General features: G+C 39.0%; 1 protein-coding gene across 5 annotated transcripts in view; it reads left to right on the top strand.

Moving 5' to 3' along the window:
- Positions 1 to 6,636, top strand: part of OLA1 (Obg like ATPase 1) — a 201,595-nt gene extending 194,959 nt beyond the window's left edge. For all 5 annotated transcript variants that reach the window (XM_073305886.2, XM_073305885.2, XM_073305884.2 and 2 more), the window contains 2 exons: positions 1,727 to 1,849; positions 6,111 to 6,636. In XM_073305886.2, coding sequence (XP_073161987.1) covers positions 1,727 to 1,849; positions 6,111 to 6,212 — 225 coding nt within the window. In that variant the 3' untranslated portion in view covers positions 6,213 to 6,636. The remainder of the gene's footprint in view (positions 1 to 1,726; positions 1,850 to 6,110) is intronic.
- The last annotated feature ends 9,514 nt before the right edge of the window (positions 6,637 to 16,150 follow it).

Raw genomic sequence — 16,150 nt, 5'->3', positions numbered from 1 at the left:
TTTCCTCCTTTGCTTTGCTCGGATTACATTTTCAGCAATAAAAGCAATATAACATCATTATATTCCTCATGGATACACAGTTGGGCTCAAAAACCTAAAACCAGTGTAATAATTAAGGTCTTTTACTGATTTGAATATTTAGAAGTAGTTTATTTTGATAGTTTAATATGTTCTGTCCAGTTACATATGTCTAAAAATTATATTATATGTGTTTAAATATCCATGTAGACTGATTACAACCATAGAGATAGACTAATTTATTCCCTGAGGACAATAAGAGCTGAGCTGTAATGGTTTGCTTTTGAATGTAAATACATTATAATATAGAGATTAGTACTAAAAAATATTTTGAAGTGCATATACTTACAAATTTCATTTTACAGATTATAAAAATATCAACTTTCGGAGGTAGTGAATGTGTCATTGAGTTTTAATCTGCTGCTTCCATTTATTTTAGGGCTATGTAATGAATTTCAGTGCTGCTTTGATTTCATTTCAAAGAAAATAATTTCTGTTTTCAATAACCACTGTAATTTATTCCATTAAATTTTTATTTTGATTTAATATTACTAAAGATGTTTAGGCATTTCAACTTCGATGTTAAATATGTTTTTCATGGGAATTTAATTTTAAGTTTTCTCCACTCCATCCCCCTTGAAGTGATGACTCCTAGCCAAGGTCTGTTATATAGGTTCACAAAATAACATTAAATCATGAATGTATTGCTACTCTGCATTATTTGCCATTGTTTGAAAAACAACCTTCCAAAACTCCAGCATTTCCAGTAGGAAAGATGTTTGCCCTTTCCTAGAAAATTTGAAAGCTGGTTTATCTTAAGACTGATTGTAAGTATCCTTGATTTAATGTGCTAAGATATTTAGTCAGGTAAGCATCAGTGAGTAGCCATATTAACCCAATACATCTTTTATTGTAAAAACTGTGCTTTACAGTGTCAGACTCCTTAGCACTTTAACATGGTTTATTAAGCAGCCTTTAGGTCACCATTATTTCTCAAATTTCTTTCCATGGTTGTGTGTGCACAGAATGTATGCCCTTGTAATTCAAGACTGGCAGCATGCATTGTTCTACATAAATTTAAATACTCTTTTATGAAGGTTGCATGAATATATGTAGTTTTATATTTTCATTATGTATTTATGATTAGAATGTCATTGGATGGCAATTTTTAAAAAAATATTTGTTCCGTATTTACATTTATTAAAATTGTGGAATAAGATGTAATATATTATTCAGGTTTGAGATTTTTAAAAATGTATTCATGGTTCCTAATATACTTTTTGAGTAGATGAAGTAGTCTAATTGAAAGACGGTGAACATTTATTTGGACTCAACTGAAGTCTTTGATAATTCAGCTTTAGAAGTTACTTTAAAATCTTCAGTTTCCTCACTTTCTCTGGAAAGAACTGGAGATCAAAGTGAATCTCACAACTGAACACAACCACAGCTTATAAAATCAATACTGCTGTTGATACCCATTAGGAAAAAACAAAGCTGCCCTTCTTTAATATCAGTTGGTTTATCTGTGCTAAGGGCATCTATCTATATGTCCTAATATTGAGAATTCGCAAGTTGTATGCCTAACATTTTAACTGATATGAAACAAAGTTTCAGTAGAGCCTGAAAGCATATGAGAAAGGAGAAACCTCTCTCCTGCAATCAGTCTTCTTAAATGCAATTAATTTTCTTCTGGTCTTTTCTTTGACAGAAAGGGACGAAGGCTCCTCAGGCAGCAGGAAAGATTCACACAGATTTTGAAAAGGGATTCATTATGGCTGAAGTAATGAAATATGAAGACTTTAAAGAAGAAGGTTCGGAAACAGCTGTCAAGGTGAGCTCCCCATCTTTTCCTGTGCCCCTCCCCCATACACACCATTTTCCCATTTCAAGACTTTTCTTTCATTGGGAAGAAATCTCTGGTGGTAAGTGAATCTGACAGTTAACTCTAAGAATAGACCACAGATGAACTGTCATTTTATACTTGGAAAAGAATTAAAATACAGTAGTTTAACTAACAGAGATGTGACAATTTTAGTAACTGAAATATGACAGCTAACAGACCAAATGTCAACATTACGAGCAAGAGTTCTGATAAAGTTTCACACAGGTTTATAATATTAACCATCTAATCTTAATATTTTAGACCGTGATGATATTTTGGTAACATTTAAAAATATTTTGACTCTTTAGAAAATTGACTATTCCTCCCTCCCCCCCCCCCCCCACACACACACTCTATTTCTATTAATAAGAAGTAAGTTTGTTTTGAAGTCAGCAGTGAAGGCATTACTTTACAACTGTGTGTCAAGTTTCTAATGCAAACATTTAAGGAAATATTTTATGACTGAAATATAATAATGGTTTTGTTAGTAGTACCCTATCATAGTAGGCACGATTAAAATGTTAACGTTTGCCATGTTCAGCAGTTAATTTTATGAAAAAATGTGCAGGCTTCCTCATCTTAAGTATAGGACGAACTGCAGATGTCATGCATAAAGTCAATGCTGTGATGCAGTAGACATCAAGATTTTATAGTGCCCCGAGTAATTGTATGTAGCCTATACTGTACAATAGATAGTTTCCTGGCTATTATTTACGGAATAGGTTATAAGCTAATAAATGAAAAACTTTTTTCTTGCAGTGACACTTCGTAATTTTTTTTCTTGTGCTGTACACATTCATAAAGAATGAGGCATTTTATCTGCATTCTCAACACTAGAGGGCAGAGACTGATTGGGTGCCCATAGTTGGGCCCTTATTACTTCTGATAAATTAAATCTGATTTGCAGTTATTAAACACAGAGTAAAATTATACATGGCAAATAAATGCAATAAGAAGAGCTGTATATCTTTGTAATGCTGTTTCAGTCTTTGCAGTTTTTGTTTTTATTATAAGGAAGTAGAATTTCCCTTTATTTCACATAGACTTGGTGAGTGTTGCATTTCTAAATTGAAGATGTGTATTTTATAACATTGAGATTTTAAAAAGGTTAGTTAGATTTAACCCACCACAGTATTTGAAGGCACCTACTATAATGAGTTAAAGAATTTAAAAGGCTCTGCCTCATTTTTGCTATTTGATAGTTTGAAAACTATGCAAAATTGGTTTCAGATTCCTCTTATTCTCAGTAGTATCACTAAGGAAGATGATAGTGAGCAGCAAGGCTTTTATAGGTCTGTTTGAACCCCAGGAAGTGGGGGGGGCGAGGGGGAAATCCCAGTATAATTGGTTCATTGCAGCATGTGAGCTATCTTGTGAAAAGGGAAGTACAGCTAAACCACAGTATAAATAAATCAAATATTCCTTAGTCAGAAAACTTGTTTATGTAGCTGGGACTCAAATTATACCAACAGTAGTTGCTGAAATACAAATATGAGTATCCTGCATACGAGCTATGTCACCTTAGCTTATTGTGATCTTCAGTAAGTATTTTTCTGGTAAGTTTTTTGATTTAGATGTTTTCTCCCAATGTATGAATCTAGAAATTAGGACTTTTTCTGTGCTCCAACTGAAAATCGTAATTAAATATATTTTGTTATGAACAAATTTGAAGATGTCTGTAGAGCACAGATAATTACATTTGCTTATGCAAACTTTTTAAAAGCCAAGTAAAAGGAAATCCTTGCTTTTAGAAAAATGTATGATATTACATAGGCTTTTTAAATATAATTTGAAAAATGCTGTCTCAGGCTATAGACCATATTAATTAACTTATAGTGCTGTTAGATTTCAAAATTAAACTTGGGAGCTTTTGGATTCAGTTAAAATAACAGTGGTATTTGGAGTTGCTTGCTTTGTATGTTATCAAGTTGATCGATTTTTAAGTTTGATTTTGTGTGTGTGTAACACCAGTACAGCATAACTAATTTAATGCCAGTGCTGTGAACTATATACTGAATAGCTCTGTGTGGGCTTTGTAGTCTACAGGGATATCACATTATTAGCAATCATATCTGCTTAGGCAAAGCTGGCTTCTACAGATGGCTGCTTTCAAGTGCAAATGAACTGGTTAGACGTGTCTTGTTTAATACATACTCAAGATTCACAAATGGGTATTGATTTTTTCAACCAGTGTTTCTGGTAGCAATGGAAATGGATTAAATGGTCTCTAGAGAATTTAAAGGAACACTGTCACTGTTAATTGTAAACTAGCAACAGAAATACATAAATGTATATTAGTATGTCAAAATGAATTTAATGAAAGAAGACTATACCACTTTATGACAGAATATAGTGGTGTCCTAGAAACCCTGAACTGGTGCTGCTTTTTGTAAACTAGGTTATTCTGTAAATATTTGTGACTAATGAATCTCTCCTTTCTCCAGTGGAAAAGTGTATGTATTTATCTGTAAAAAGTCTACATACCTGTGCATGCAGATTATGCTTGCTGATAATTTTTTGCAGCAGACCGTTTTATTAGTGTTTATGCTGCCAATTAGTCTAATTACTCTTGACTTAGAGCATTATTAGTATCTTCAAAGGGAAGATCTACTAATATTACTTGAGAGCGAATCTTGTATATTCTAAGTAAATGTCCAGAAAAAGAAGTCAATGTTTTTAAGCTCTTATTTCGGTAGTAATAGACATGTCGTATGGGATAGAGTCAATTACTATAGCATTAAGTGTTTGTTGTATAGGCTCTTGCATCTGAGAGATTTACTGAAGAGTAAAGTCACTGGTCCTCCCATTTAAATTGGGAATGACAGCTACAAGATCATTGAGCTTCTAGATTCCTACACACCAACATGGGAAATGTGGTGTTTTGCAAAGGAGGGTTTTGTGGCAGAAAAGTACCTAACGTAATTATGTACCATTAATCTGACCTGTTCTGTTGTAACTAAGGTAATTAATTAACAGCTTTTTTACAGTGGTATCTTAGCATGCCACCACTGTGGTAGGTCATTGAGAATATTGGCACAGCAAAATCTTGCATGGAAGCAGTTTCCCTTGCAGGAGAACTCTTCAAAACACAGCGTATTGAGCTACAGGAGTGGGTCTCATCTTTTCCATGTTATAGATCACATCTTAAAAGTAAATATTCATGTAGACCTCCTTAACGCCCTGCCTCACAGTGTTGATCCCACACCTTCCTTGTAGCCCTTATAATACTTGTCTTAATAAAAACCAACCAACCTAGGACAACATTGAAGAGAGAAGAAAATTATCACACGCTTCAGTGCAGTGAGGTACCAACGTGTAGTAGCATCAACACCTATTTTGTATCTGCTCTGTTTTTTCTCCCAAAGTGTAGGATTTTACATTTGAGTTCCAAATATCCTGTCATTGCCTCCAGCCTGCTCTTTCAGCCCTGTACAAAACTCAGCAGCCCACCTTGAAGGTCACTTCTGTCCTTTTGTGGGCTTGCTGTCCTTCTAACTTCTGTGGCACCGGTAAATTTGATTAGTTAAATTTACTCCAAACAAATACGTAGCAAAAAGACTGAGACTTTATTTTGTGTTTCTCAGCCCTTCCTGTGCAGAAGCATAGAAGGAAGCTCTGCTTGAAGAGTACTGCATGCCCAATTTTAACTTTCTGACATGGTGTGATGATCTTTGTTTTGACCATGCATGCTTCTTCATTGATAGCAGCAGCTCAGTAGACCACCTAGAAGTGGTCAACAGACTAGTATGAGAGCCGTGTAGTTAGGATACAAACCATTTTTATTGTCTTTCTAGCAGTAAAATCTTAGATTGCTATCATTAGTATTTACACTTGAGGACATTTTGGAGGTGGGAATAAAAAGCCTAAGAACTAAAAGAAAATGGTGTTTTATCCATTTTGTTCTCATGAGTTGCTGGTGTTTACAGGCACATCAGAAATGTACCATTAACATCATGTAATAAAGCTTCATTATACTGTTCTAATCATATTTATGTACCATAGTTTAGTGAAGAGGAAATTATGGTTATCTATGTATGTAAAATCCAGTTCTGCCCAAATCAAGAAGTCATTACAAGAATCAAACTCTGAATTTGAGATAATGGTATTGTTTTATTTTAAACAAAATATATAATATTTTTAAATCTGGGGTTTTTATAAAACTTAATTTTAAAGTAATAACCTGTTTTTCTCCTGTCTTTTCCATTTACAGAGTGCTGGGAAATATAGACGACAAGGCAGAAATTACATAGTTGAGGATGGAGATATTATCTTCTTTAAATTTAATACACCTCAGCAATCCAAGAAGAAATGAATATTAGATGTTGCTCATTGTTCACAATAAACTGTGCTACTTCAAAAAGCATATGAATTTTTATTTAGACAGAATATCTAAAACCAGAAAGCATACAGTGTATACCTAGGGGGAAAATCCTTTCCCCCGCCCCATGAAATTACTTGTTTGCTCTTAATTAAAATATGGCACCACCAGTGAACACACAAGTTCACTAAATGTGAACAGCTTTGCATTTCAAATGATTAAGACCCTACTCCAAATTGTAGAAGCTTTTCAGGAACCATATTACTCTCATGATACTTCATTAATCTCCATCATGTATGCCAAGCCTGACACGTTTGACAGTGAGGACAATGTGGCTTGCTCCTTTTTGAATCTACAGATAATGCATGTTTTACAGTACTCCAGATGTCTACACTCAATAAAACATTTGACAAAACCAGCCTTGGTGTGTTTGGGGATGTCTGTATTGACTGACTGTGGTGTGCTGAATGCGATACGGCACCTGGTGGATGCTGATTACAGAATTTAAAGACATGTGTATGATACAGTAACCAGCAGCGTGGGGCAGCTGCAATTGTATCTTAAAAGTGAGTCTTTCATGGGACTCAGAAGATTAGGATGCCAATGATTTGTCTCAAAGTTAATGAATTTGTAGATGGACATTCATTGAAAGATGATAGTAAGGATAATAAAAAGGATATAGCATAAGTGATTTTGACCAGAGAGAGCAAAATATATGTAGAAAAATCATATTGTCTTTGAGGCTAAAGCATTTTTGTTAAAATCATTCTGAAAAGAATATTTAATTCCTGCTTTGAAATTGTAAAATTGCAGAGGCTGGCCCAGTGGTGCCCTGTGTAAGATGTCCTCTGTTCAAGGTTTTAGGGCAATGGAGGAGTATGTAATAATCTTGAAGAAAGAGGTCATGCTGTTCTGTCAGTCAGACAGTTCCACTGACATGGACTGTGGCTACTGGCTTACCCCTTCAACCATGAACAAGAGCAGATTTCTCTGGATATTGTGGAAGGATAAGTTAAAATGGGGATACAACTAAAAATATAAACTCACTTCAATACTTTGAATATCTCTTAAAATGCATTCAATTAATTTAAGATATCTTGTTTGTTTTCTAAAATGAACCCTAACTCAGTTCGGGTTTACATGCCGGAGGGGCTCCAATGGGCAGTGTTAGGGAAGAGAATGATCATTGGAGTGGAGTCCAAAGGTGAATAATGTTCTTATGTCCTTTAATCACTTCATATAAATGAAGAAATTATGCGAGAAACCAGAACTGCAGAATTTGGAGACTTCATCTGACTGGATTTCTTAATTGCATTTTAATTTCTTCATAACTTGACAGTAATTTTGTTAGCTGTATATTATAGCATTTCCAGTATCTCCCCAAATTTTAAATTTCATCACAGAAACTGGCCTGAACTAGACTTATTAACTGGACTGAAAAGTAAGTCATCTCTCGCTGAATAATTTGTCTGGTTCACCTAATAATTTTAATTGATCTTTTAAAAGTGTTGTCTAAAAAAAGCATAATCTGACAACTTTGCCTGTGATCAGTACTCTCCAATCTCCAGTGCTGCGTGGCACAGACAGTCTTCATTTTCTCCAGCAGGACTGTGAGTCTGCAGGGCTCTAAAATGTAAATTCATAAAATCTAACTGTTCTTGTAATGCCTGTGAACACTTATAATTTTATGCACAAATTTGACTCGGTCCCACACAATCTGCGTGGTAGGAAACTTCACTTAAGACCAACCAACCACCTCTGCATACCAACCTGCTCAATTGCTTCAAGACCCATATATGGCCATGCCCCACACACCTCTGTACAAATGCTTTAGAGTCCATACAGATTTGCCCCATCACTAGTGCATGAGACCCACACAAACTGGTCACTACAGTGGTTAGAATAGAATGAAGTGGAGGGAAAGCTCTTGCTACACCAGCCAGATGAGGAGCTGTTGTGGGGGCAGTGTTCCCCAACTCGGAGAAAGGAAGGAAGCGCTCCCTTTACAGTTGGTATAAGAGGTGAAACTGCTCCCTTTGCTTCAACACCTGAGTTACTGTAAATGTGACACCCTTTGATGGCTAAAGTACAACACAAGCACTGACAGAGCAAGAAAATTGTTACCTGCCCCCAGTAACCCAACATAGGGGAGGGAGCCTGGAGTTTTGCAACAGCGTAGGCAGAGCAGAAAGGGACCTGGTATTGCCTTTTCTGGACAGCACCAACTCTGAGCAATCAGTAGGCTCCAGCGTGACACTTTGTTTTTGAGGCATGCCAAAAATGTGATGTTCCAAAGCTCAATGAAGCATAAAATACATCACTAAAACTTAAGGCTTCAGACTACTGACTCCATTCATTCATTAAAAGTATAGAAGGCCAATTCCCAGTATCTGATTGACCTTGATGCAGGACCTAGATTGTCAGGGGAACATGATTTAAGCCACCTTTCTGCTCCCTTGATCTTGGGTTTGACTGGCTCAAATCAGTCCCACAGGGAAGGTTTCACCAGCCAGGGATCACCAAATTGCAGTGCTCTGGCCAAAGCCCCTTCCTCCCAGACTGTCTATGCCTAAGAGTGAGGGGGAATGGGGGTGGTAGAGTCAGCTAGGCTGGCTTGATGCCACCTGCGGGTTCCCCTAATGTTGGGGGATCCCCACTGGCCCTTTCAGATTAACTTTCAGGTCCCCAAGAGCAGCATAAAGGGGACAGAGATGAGGCCCAGGATCTGGTCCAGAGTGTATAGCAAAACGTAAAGTGGTTGTTTCCAGAGTACATTAGTTCAAATGAAACACCATTGTGGAAAATACGAAACTAATAAATGTAGTGATCGTAAAAAAGTCAAATTCAGGTGCATCTGAGCTCCTCTTGAGAAGCCTAAATGTTTGCTTTGGAAAAGTAGTTGTACCGGCAGTTAGAGTGCAGATTACCCTCAGCAATGTATGTTTAGCTGATCAGCATCCATATGGGCCCAGAATATTTTATTTGGAATGCAGGGTTTCAGCACTTTTGTAGTTGTAGAATATAAATTTAGTATATTCAGTCTCCCTGCATTCTGCTGCCTCAGGCAACCACCCAATTCACCTTTCCTCAAAGGTCAACCTGAAAACACCCAAATGTTGCATAATATTTTTCTTTGCTGTGTTTATTTGCACATTTTATTAAACGTTTCACTTTCTTATTTGCTCAATTTCACCTTTATTTGCTCTTTCACTGTGTGTCTGTTTTATGGTCCCTTGCTATTCCAGCATTACATTTCCTCAATTGTGTACAGATAGACTGGGGCCCTGTTTGCTACAGCTTCCCATCCTCCTCCCTCCTCTCACCACCCGTACACAGTCTGAGCTCTTCCCAGACAGAAGAATTTAGTTAATCAGTGAGCTTATATATCAGGGAGTCTGGGTTAAAAGTAGGTGGGTGAAAGCTGCCTTTTTGTTCCTTACATACCTCTCCTCTCATGCTACACAGAAATCTTGTCCCAATGACTATAGTGGGGCTGGGATGGCTTAACGGAGCTCTTTTCAGAACGATATTAATTCTGGTCATGATTGCCCAACTGTTTCTTCTATGAGCAAAAGCCTCACCTGCTGAGAGCCTCCTGTAAAGTACTCTCCAGCCCTGCTGGCTCAGGCAGTAAGAGCTTCCAGTTTGGAATTCAGATGGGTGGGCTGTGTGGTAGCATGGGCCACGGGAAGCTACGCCACCAGGCGGACAAAGAACTCTTTTTAGCTTCAGATTATAGCAGTGCTTTTCCAGTGTAACCTTTCGTTACGTTCTTAGGCCTGCTTTTCAAAAACGTTGTCTGCAGAATTTTATGTAAAAAAGAAGTCAGCCATGGTGATATATTGCCCTCTCTATCAGATGTGGTTAAATAGTGAGCATTACTCAACCCACATGTAAGCTCAGGCTATAAAATCCTGTTGTAAAACAGAAGTATAAGAATATAGCTAAGTGCAATTTGTAAAATCTAAAAACAAGCATATTCTCTCTTCTCCCCTCCTCTGATGACCTCCCAGGCTCGCCTTCCCTCCCCCCACACGCACTAGATTAAGTGAGATCATCTTTTAGAACATTAGTAATTGTTTAAAACTGAATTGTCCATTTTCATTTTGACTCTTTGGAAACTACTAATTACATGTGTTTGATTACGCTAATTCTATCATTTCACTTCACTTAAGCTAGGAAAACCACTGGATGCTTTGGAAAAGAAATAGAAGTGGTGGCATTCATCACTGTGTTGCAAGGGATTGAAATAGCAGTGTTGTTTTAGCTTTTAAAGTTTTAATGTAAATTCTTTCGTTTTAGGCTCTCTTAGAAGCAGTTGTTACTTGGCTTCTATCTACAGGTAGGGTCCATTTCTGATCTTTGAGAGCAGGTACATATTGCAGCACGTTGTAGCGTGTAAAATTGCTCTCATAAAAGAGCTGAGTCAATATGTCTGTACATCAGAGATCTGAATAGTTCTCTACATGGACAGAATCCCCTAGGCTTTTATTTTCAATACACACAACATTTGATTCTGCTCAGTGCACAAGCACTTTATAAACCACATAGCAAAATCAGTTACTGCTTTTGCAAGTGCATGTGAAGTAGCAAATTAGCCACAAAATAGATTTTTCCCGGCATGAGAATGGAATTGAGTCTAAAGATTTAGGATGGATGAATAGAAGCTCATGTAGTTCTCCCTGGCCCTTTAACGTTCCACCTATCCTGTAGAAAGGGAGTGCCTTTATTACAGGAACTCTGTTATTCAGTGGAATTCCACCTGCAAGGCCGGACATCTGCACAACAAAAGGAATTTTAAAGAGCCAAGGCTGTATATAACTGAATATGTGCAATCAGGGGTATGCAGTATGGTGTGGGTTGTTTCTGTGAGTAGAGCTGATGCAAGAATCACAATGCTGTACTGACTACATTTTGATGAAGTGTTCCTAGAAGAGTGGGAATATTCACGCTAACTGGGACCAGGTGTAGCATGGGGAGCTGCTGGGTGCTGCTCATTCCTGACTTGCAACAGCTGCACTGTTCCAGCCCTGAGCAGAGAGTGACAATTATTGCAGATTCTGATGTGACTGTGGAACATTTCTCCATCCAACTGAGACCACCAAAAAATTGTCAGTTGCGATCCAAGTCTAATTTGACCCAGGCTTCAATCTGGTGAGTTAAATCACTTAACCTCTAAACTCTTAGGTAACTGGCCAGCTCCCAGGTGGCTGAAACCTGGGGACTAGCTAACTTTCATGGATTTGGTGAGGCCATTTAGGGGGACACTTGGGGGGAATTAGAGGAGAGGGTCTGTGACAGCTGAGAAGGGAGACTGGGTCAAACTCCTTCAGCCCAGGAAGCCAAGAGAAATGATGGGCCTATAGCAGGGACTTTGAGGTTGCCTTCCAAACAGAGATCAGAGTGACGCTGGTTCCTGAGAAGAGTGAATGGGGAGCCTCTTCGAACAGCCAGGGTTTAATTTATCACAAATTTTTAACAATTAATGTTATTAATTTATTATAAATCAGTTTGGTTTTCATTCATACTGAGAGACTTCGTCCTTTTAAAGAGGCCCTCTACAAGTGTTGGGTTGATGAAACAGCCGATCAGCACCTAAAAGGGTACTTGGAACATTGTTCTGCCTGCGTTACACCCAAAAAGTACTGGAGCATGGCTGCCCCTCACCATGCTAGACAATCATGTGGAGCATGATTACAGCTGTAGTGTAATAAGAGTGCATCAGAGCACTGGGAGAATCCACTGCACTAATGGGCTAGTGAAGAGGCAATCACAGGTACAGTTTCAGCCCAAAGCTACCTTCTATACTGGACCCAATTCCTTACCTTCCTGTTATTCCTTCCTGGACTTGCCAGATTCTTGCGTTCCAGTAAAAGGAAAAGCTCTCTCTTGCAACATGTGAAACCAAGATAAGAGCGCTGTAAATGTGCTTAACACCTGCTTTGGTGTTTTCTGTGTTCTGTTGCTGAAAAGACCCATCAGCCAAAACAGGCAGTAAAGGAAACTGCATTTGCTCTCCTTTAAAAACTGCAGGAGAAAACTACTAGCTATAAGAGTTAAATTTCCCTAACATAATAATTATGTGCAAACTATTAGGCTTTGGGTATAAATTCTATTTGTTTCAAAGCACAGTATTATTGGAGGTAGCAATAGTAACATCAAACAGCCTTGATAAGATCAACAAATTACTAAGTATAATTGTTTCTGCTGGGGTGTGTACAAGGAGATAAATAGCTCATAAATTAAACCTGAGTGCCTGAGGGTGAGTCATTCATGGACCCATAGGTGTCCTTATACTCTCAAGCAAAAATAATTTTCTCTTCAGTAATTATACAATTTCAGCTCCAAGAACTGCAATCATAAGCACATATGCCTGGAAAATTAAGGGGAAAGTGCAATAACTGGCTACAGGAGTCTAACCTTCAAAACAATAAAAAAGCCTCATTTGTCTTCTCAGGAATAGTTTAATTGAGGTACAGTTTTTGAAACTGGATTTTAACTCATGTAGAAGAGCAGCAAAGTGGAGCCCTAACTCTCCCAAATGCTGCTGGAGGCAGAGGGAGCTCAACACATAGCACAATCTCTCCCCAGGACAATTCAATCTTCATGTATGACTTTTCTCATAAGCCCTGGGGAGCCTCTCTAAACAGGGATGTCCTAGGGACAAAGGGCACTAATACAATCTTCTGTTTATGCAAGATGTTCTTTTCTCCCCCATTACAAGAAGAGGAAGCATCTTAAGCCACCATTTTGATCTCCATGTATTTCCTAATGCTCTGCCAGCCATTTATTATGACCAACATGCCTGTTTAAGGGTTACTCTGCAATACTGAGTCAGAGATGATCACGTTAAGAGATGAAATACCATTGTTGGACAAGTGATGGAGATCACATTTATTATCAGACAGTGGTTGCCCAGTGTAAAGCTGCACACCTAGAGAGAGAACCTAGTGCATTCTAGAATCATTCCAATGATTGCTGTTTCTGCCTGTTAGGCTTGGAATAATATTCCTTCCCACCTTCCCCCCATGTTTCTAGATGTCTGTGTGGCTGGAAAGGAGGTGGAAATTCTTTCAGTGTAGGAAGGAAAACTTGACTGTGATAATTAAAAGCAAAGGTGAACTGTCCACTGTGTCATACGCTGGCTAAAAGGATGGTTTCGAGTTTTGAGGGACACTTGGTAGTGAAGCATGCTGTGACATTCAGATGGCTGAAACCAGTGCTGTCACTCTGCGCAAGGGAGCTGCAGCCAAAGGAGTTAGAAAAATGTTCCTAACGAACCAGATAAAGCCTGAATACCTTTCCCAAAGGCCCAAGAGGAGCTGGCAGTTTTGGTCAGGTTTAATCACAAGTTGGATGATGCACAAATAAGATGTTTAAATTACAGATTGATTTACCCCAAGGAAGTGCTGAGACACAAGATCAGGTACAGCTCCAAATTTCTCTCAAGGTCAGGGTCTTTGTATCTAGGGTTTGGCCCATCCCTAGTTAAGACAATCAGTACTGCAGGGAACAAGGAGAAAAAAATTCCCCACTCTTTATCCCTCCAAAAATAATTCACCTCCACTCCTGCCTGCACATGGGAAGGAAAGAAAAGACATATGCCTTTCCCACTGCCAAGGCCTCACCTGCTTCCTGGCGCCCAAAAATCAACTTTCTTCCCACCTCTCTCCAGCTGTGGGGGAGGGGGAAGAAATACCACTGCAGTGCTAACCAAGATCCCTGCAGTGCCATTTCAGTGACTACAGGAAGAAGAGGTCTCCTACATCTTCTGAATGCCAAAGTCCATTCTGTTCATTCTGTAGATGCTTCCTGGATAGTAAGAGAGAGGGGAAGCCTTGGTGAAATGTGCACAAGGCCTCAGTCTTTACTGGATTGATACCTATGCCACAGCAAACCTGGCTTTCCCCCATGGGGTGTGACTACACTTGGAGCTGGGAGCAATACTGTCGCTGTCTTGTGTAGAGCTAGTGCACTAAAAGTAGAATGTAGCCTTACCAGTGCAACCAGCTGAAGGAGTTAGTTGCCCCTAAGTGTGCCTAGGGTCTTGGACAGACATACAGTGTGGGTGGGCTAGCCCTTCCCCCTCCAGCTACATTCTTATCTGTAATGCACTAGCCTGACAATAGCACACGCCTGTCTCCTCTAGCTGGGAATCACCCTTCCAGCTCCATGTGTAGACAGAATCCTAGAGTAGTAGGAACAGGCGTTTCTGTGGCTAGAGAGATGGTTTTTAAAAAATGGAAAGTTCCTTCTCATTCCCATTTTAGGGTTGCCACCTGCCCAGGTTTTCCCAGGATCATCCCTTTTTTGAGGTTGCTGTCCTGGGAAATCTGTCACAGTTCTCAGTACATGCTGCTAGCTGCCTAGTTTTATCAGCTCAGGATCATCCCACATGTCCCAGGTTTTTGTATCTCAGAGATAGTAACCCTATTCCCACTGCCTCATTTCCCTGTATGAGACTGCCAGAGAGATCCCAGCAGATCTCCCTATTACTGTCTTCATTGCTTCTGCCTGCAACTCACACGTCAGTCTGTTTGTTTAGCTACTGTAACATCCTGCTGCGGATACCCAAAGCAGTGAGCCACTGTAACTCTGCCTCAGCAAGAGTGAGCTTTGCTGGTGATTAGTCTGTGCCAACTCCCTGCCACATCAGTCTGTCTTCCTCACCTGCAAACTCCTCAAGGCTCTCCCTGCCCAAACTTTGCCTAGCAGCTTACAATAAGTGATCTCTAACCCCTGAGCTCCTCAGATATGTTTCTCTGCAATGCACAGCCCCTATGACTATACATTCACAGAAGATATTAAGTTCGCTGCTCTTTTAAAGTTAGTCCATTACCCCAGTTAATAAGCCGTAAACAGCCTCATCCCTTCAAACACAGCACTATGTTGGCTTGTACTAAAAATAAAACAAGTTTATTGACAATAAAGGACATGGGTTAAGTGATACCAAGTAGAAGGAATAATGATAGAAATGGTTACAAACAAAAGTAAAAATACGCTTTTGAATGGCTAAAACCTAATTCAACAAGCTAGAGTCTTTGTTCAAGGTACTTTCGTCACCAACCTTCCTGTCCCATTAATAGCTGGCTAGCTCTTAGCCAGGACCCCACCCCCAAGTCCAAGGTGCTAGTAGTCCTTTTTCTCCTGCGGCGAAGGGTAAGCCAAAGGCTTTCTGTGTGTCCTTATATCTCAAAGTCTGCCTTTGTTTCAAGGGTCAAATTAATCCCCTGGGGTTCAGTCTTCTGTATCCTCCCAGGGGGCCAACTCCATCTTGATTAAGGTGTGTCTGGTGTGTTCTAATGTAATGCAACTGTACAATGTAAATGTTCTTCTTCTGCAACCTCCGATACAAATGCATAGCCCACTGAATTTGGTCACACCTAGTTAGTGTCTTTCCTTTGTCTTAAGAAAACCTGTTTTATCAGCTGCCCCTGACATGCCTGGTTTGGTTTTACAAAAGGTAGATCGTGCCAAACTAACCTGATCTCCTTCTTTGAGAGAATAACAGATTTTTTTAGACAAAGGAAATGCAGTGGATCTAATTTACCTAGATTTTAGTAAGGCGTTTGATACGGTGCCACATGGGGAATTAGTTAAATTGGAAAAATGGGGATCAATATGAAAATTGAAAGGTGGATAAGGAATTGGTTAAATGGGAGACTACAGTGGGTCATACTGAAAGGTGAACTGTCAGACTGGAGGGAGGTTACCAGTGGAGTTCCTCAAGGATTGGTTTTGGGACCAATCTTATTTAATCTTTTTATTAATGACCTCGGCACAAAAAGTGGGAGTGTGCTAATAAAGTTTGCGGATGATGCAAATCTGGGAGGTATTGCCAATACAGAGAAGGACTGGGATATCATACAGGAGGATCTGGATGACCTTGTAAACTGGAGTAATAGTAATAGGATGAAATTTAATCGTGAGAA

The sequence above is a fragment of the Lepidochelys kempii genome, chromosome 11 (genome assembly GCF_965140285.1).
Source record: "Lepidochelys kempii isolate rLepKem1 chromosome 11, rLepKem1.hap1, whole genome shotgun sequence".
Lineage (NCBI taxonomy): Eukaryota > Metazoa > Chordata > Testudines > Cheloniidae > Lepidochelys > Lepidochelys kempii.
This window is presented reverse-complemented; position numbering and strand designations above follow the sequence as displayed.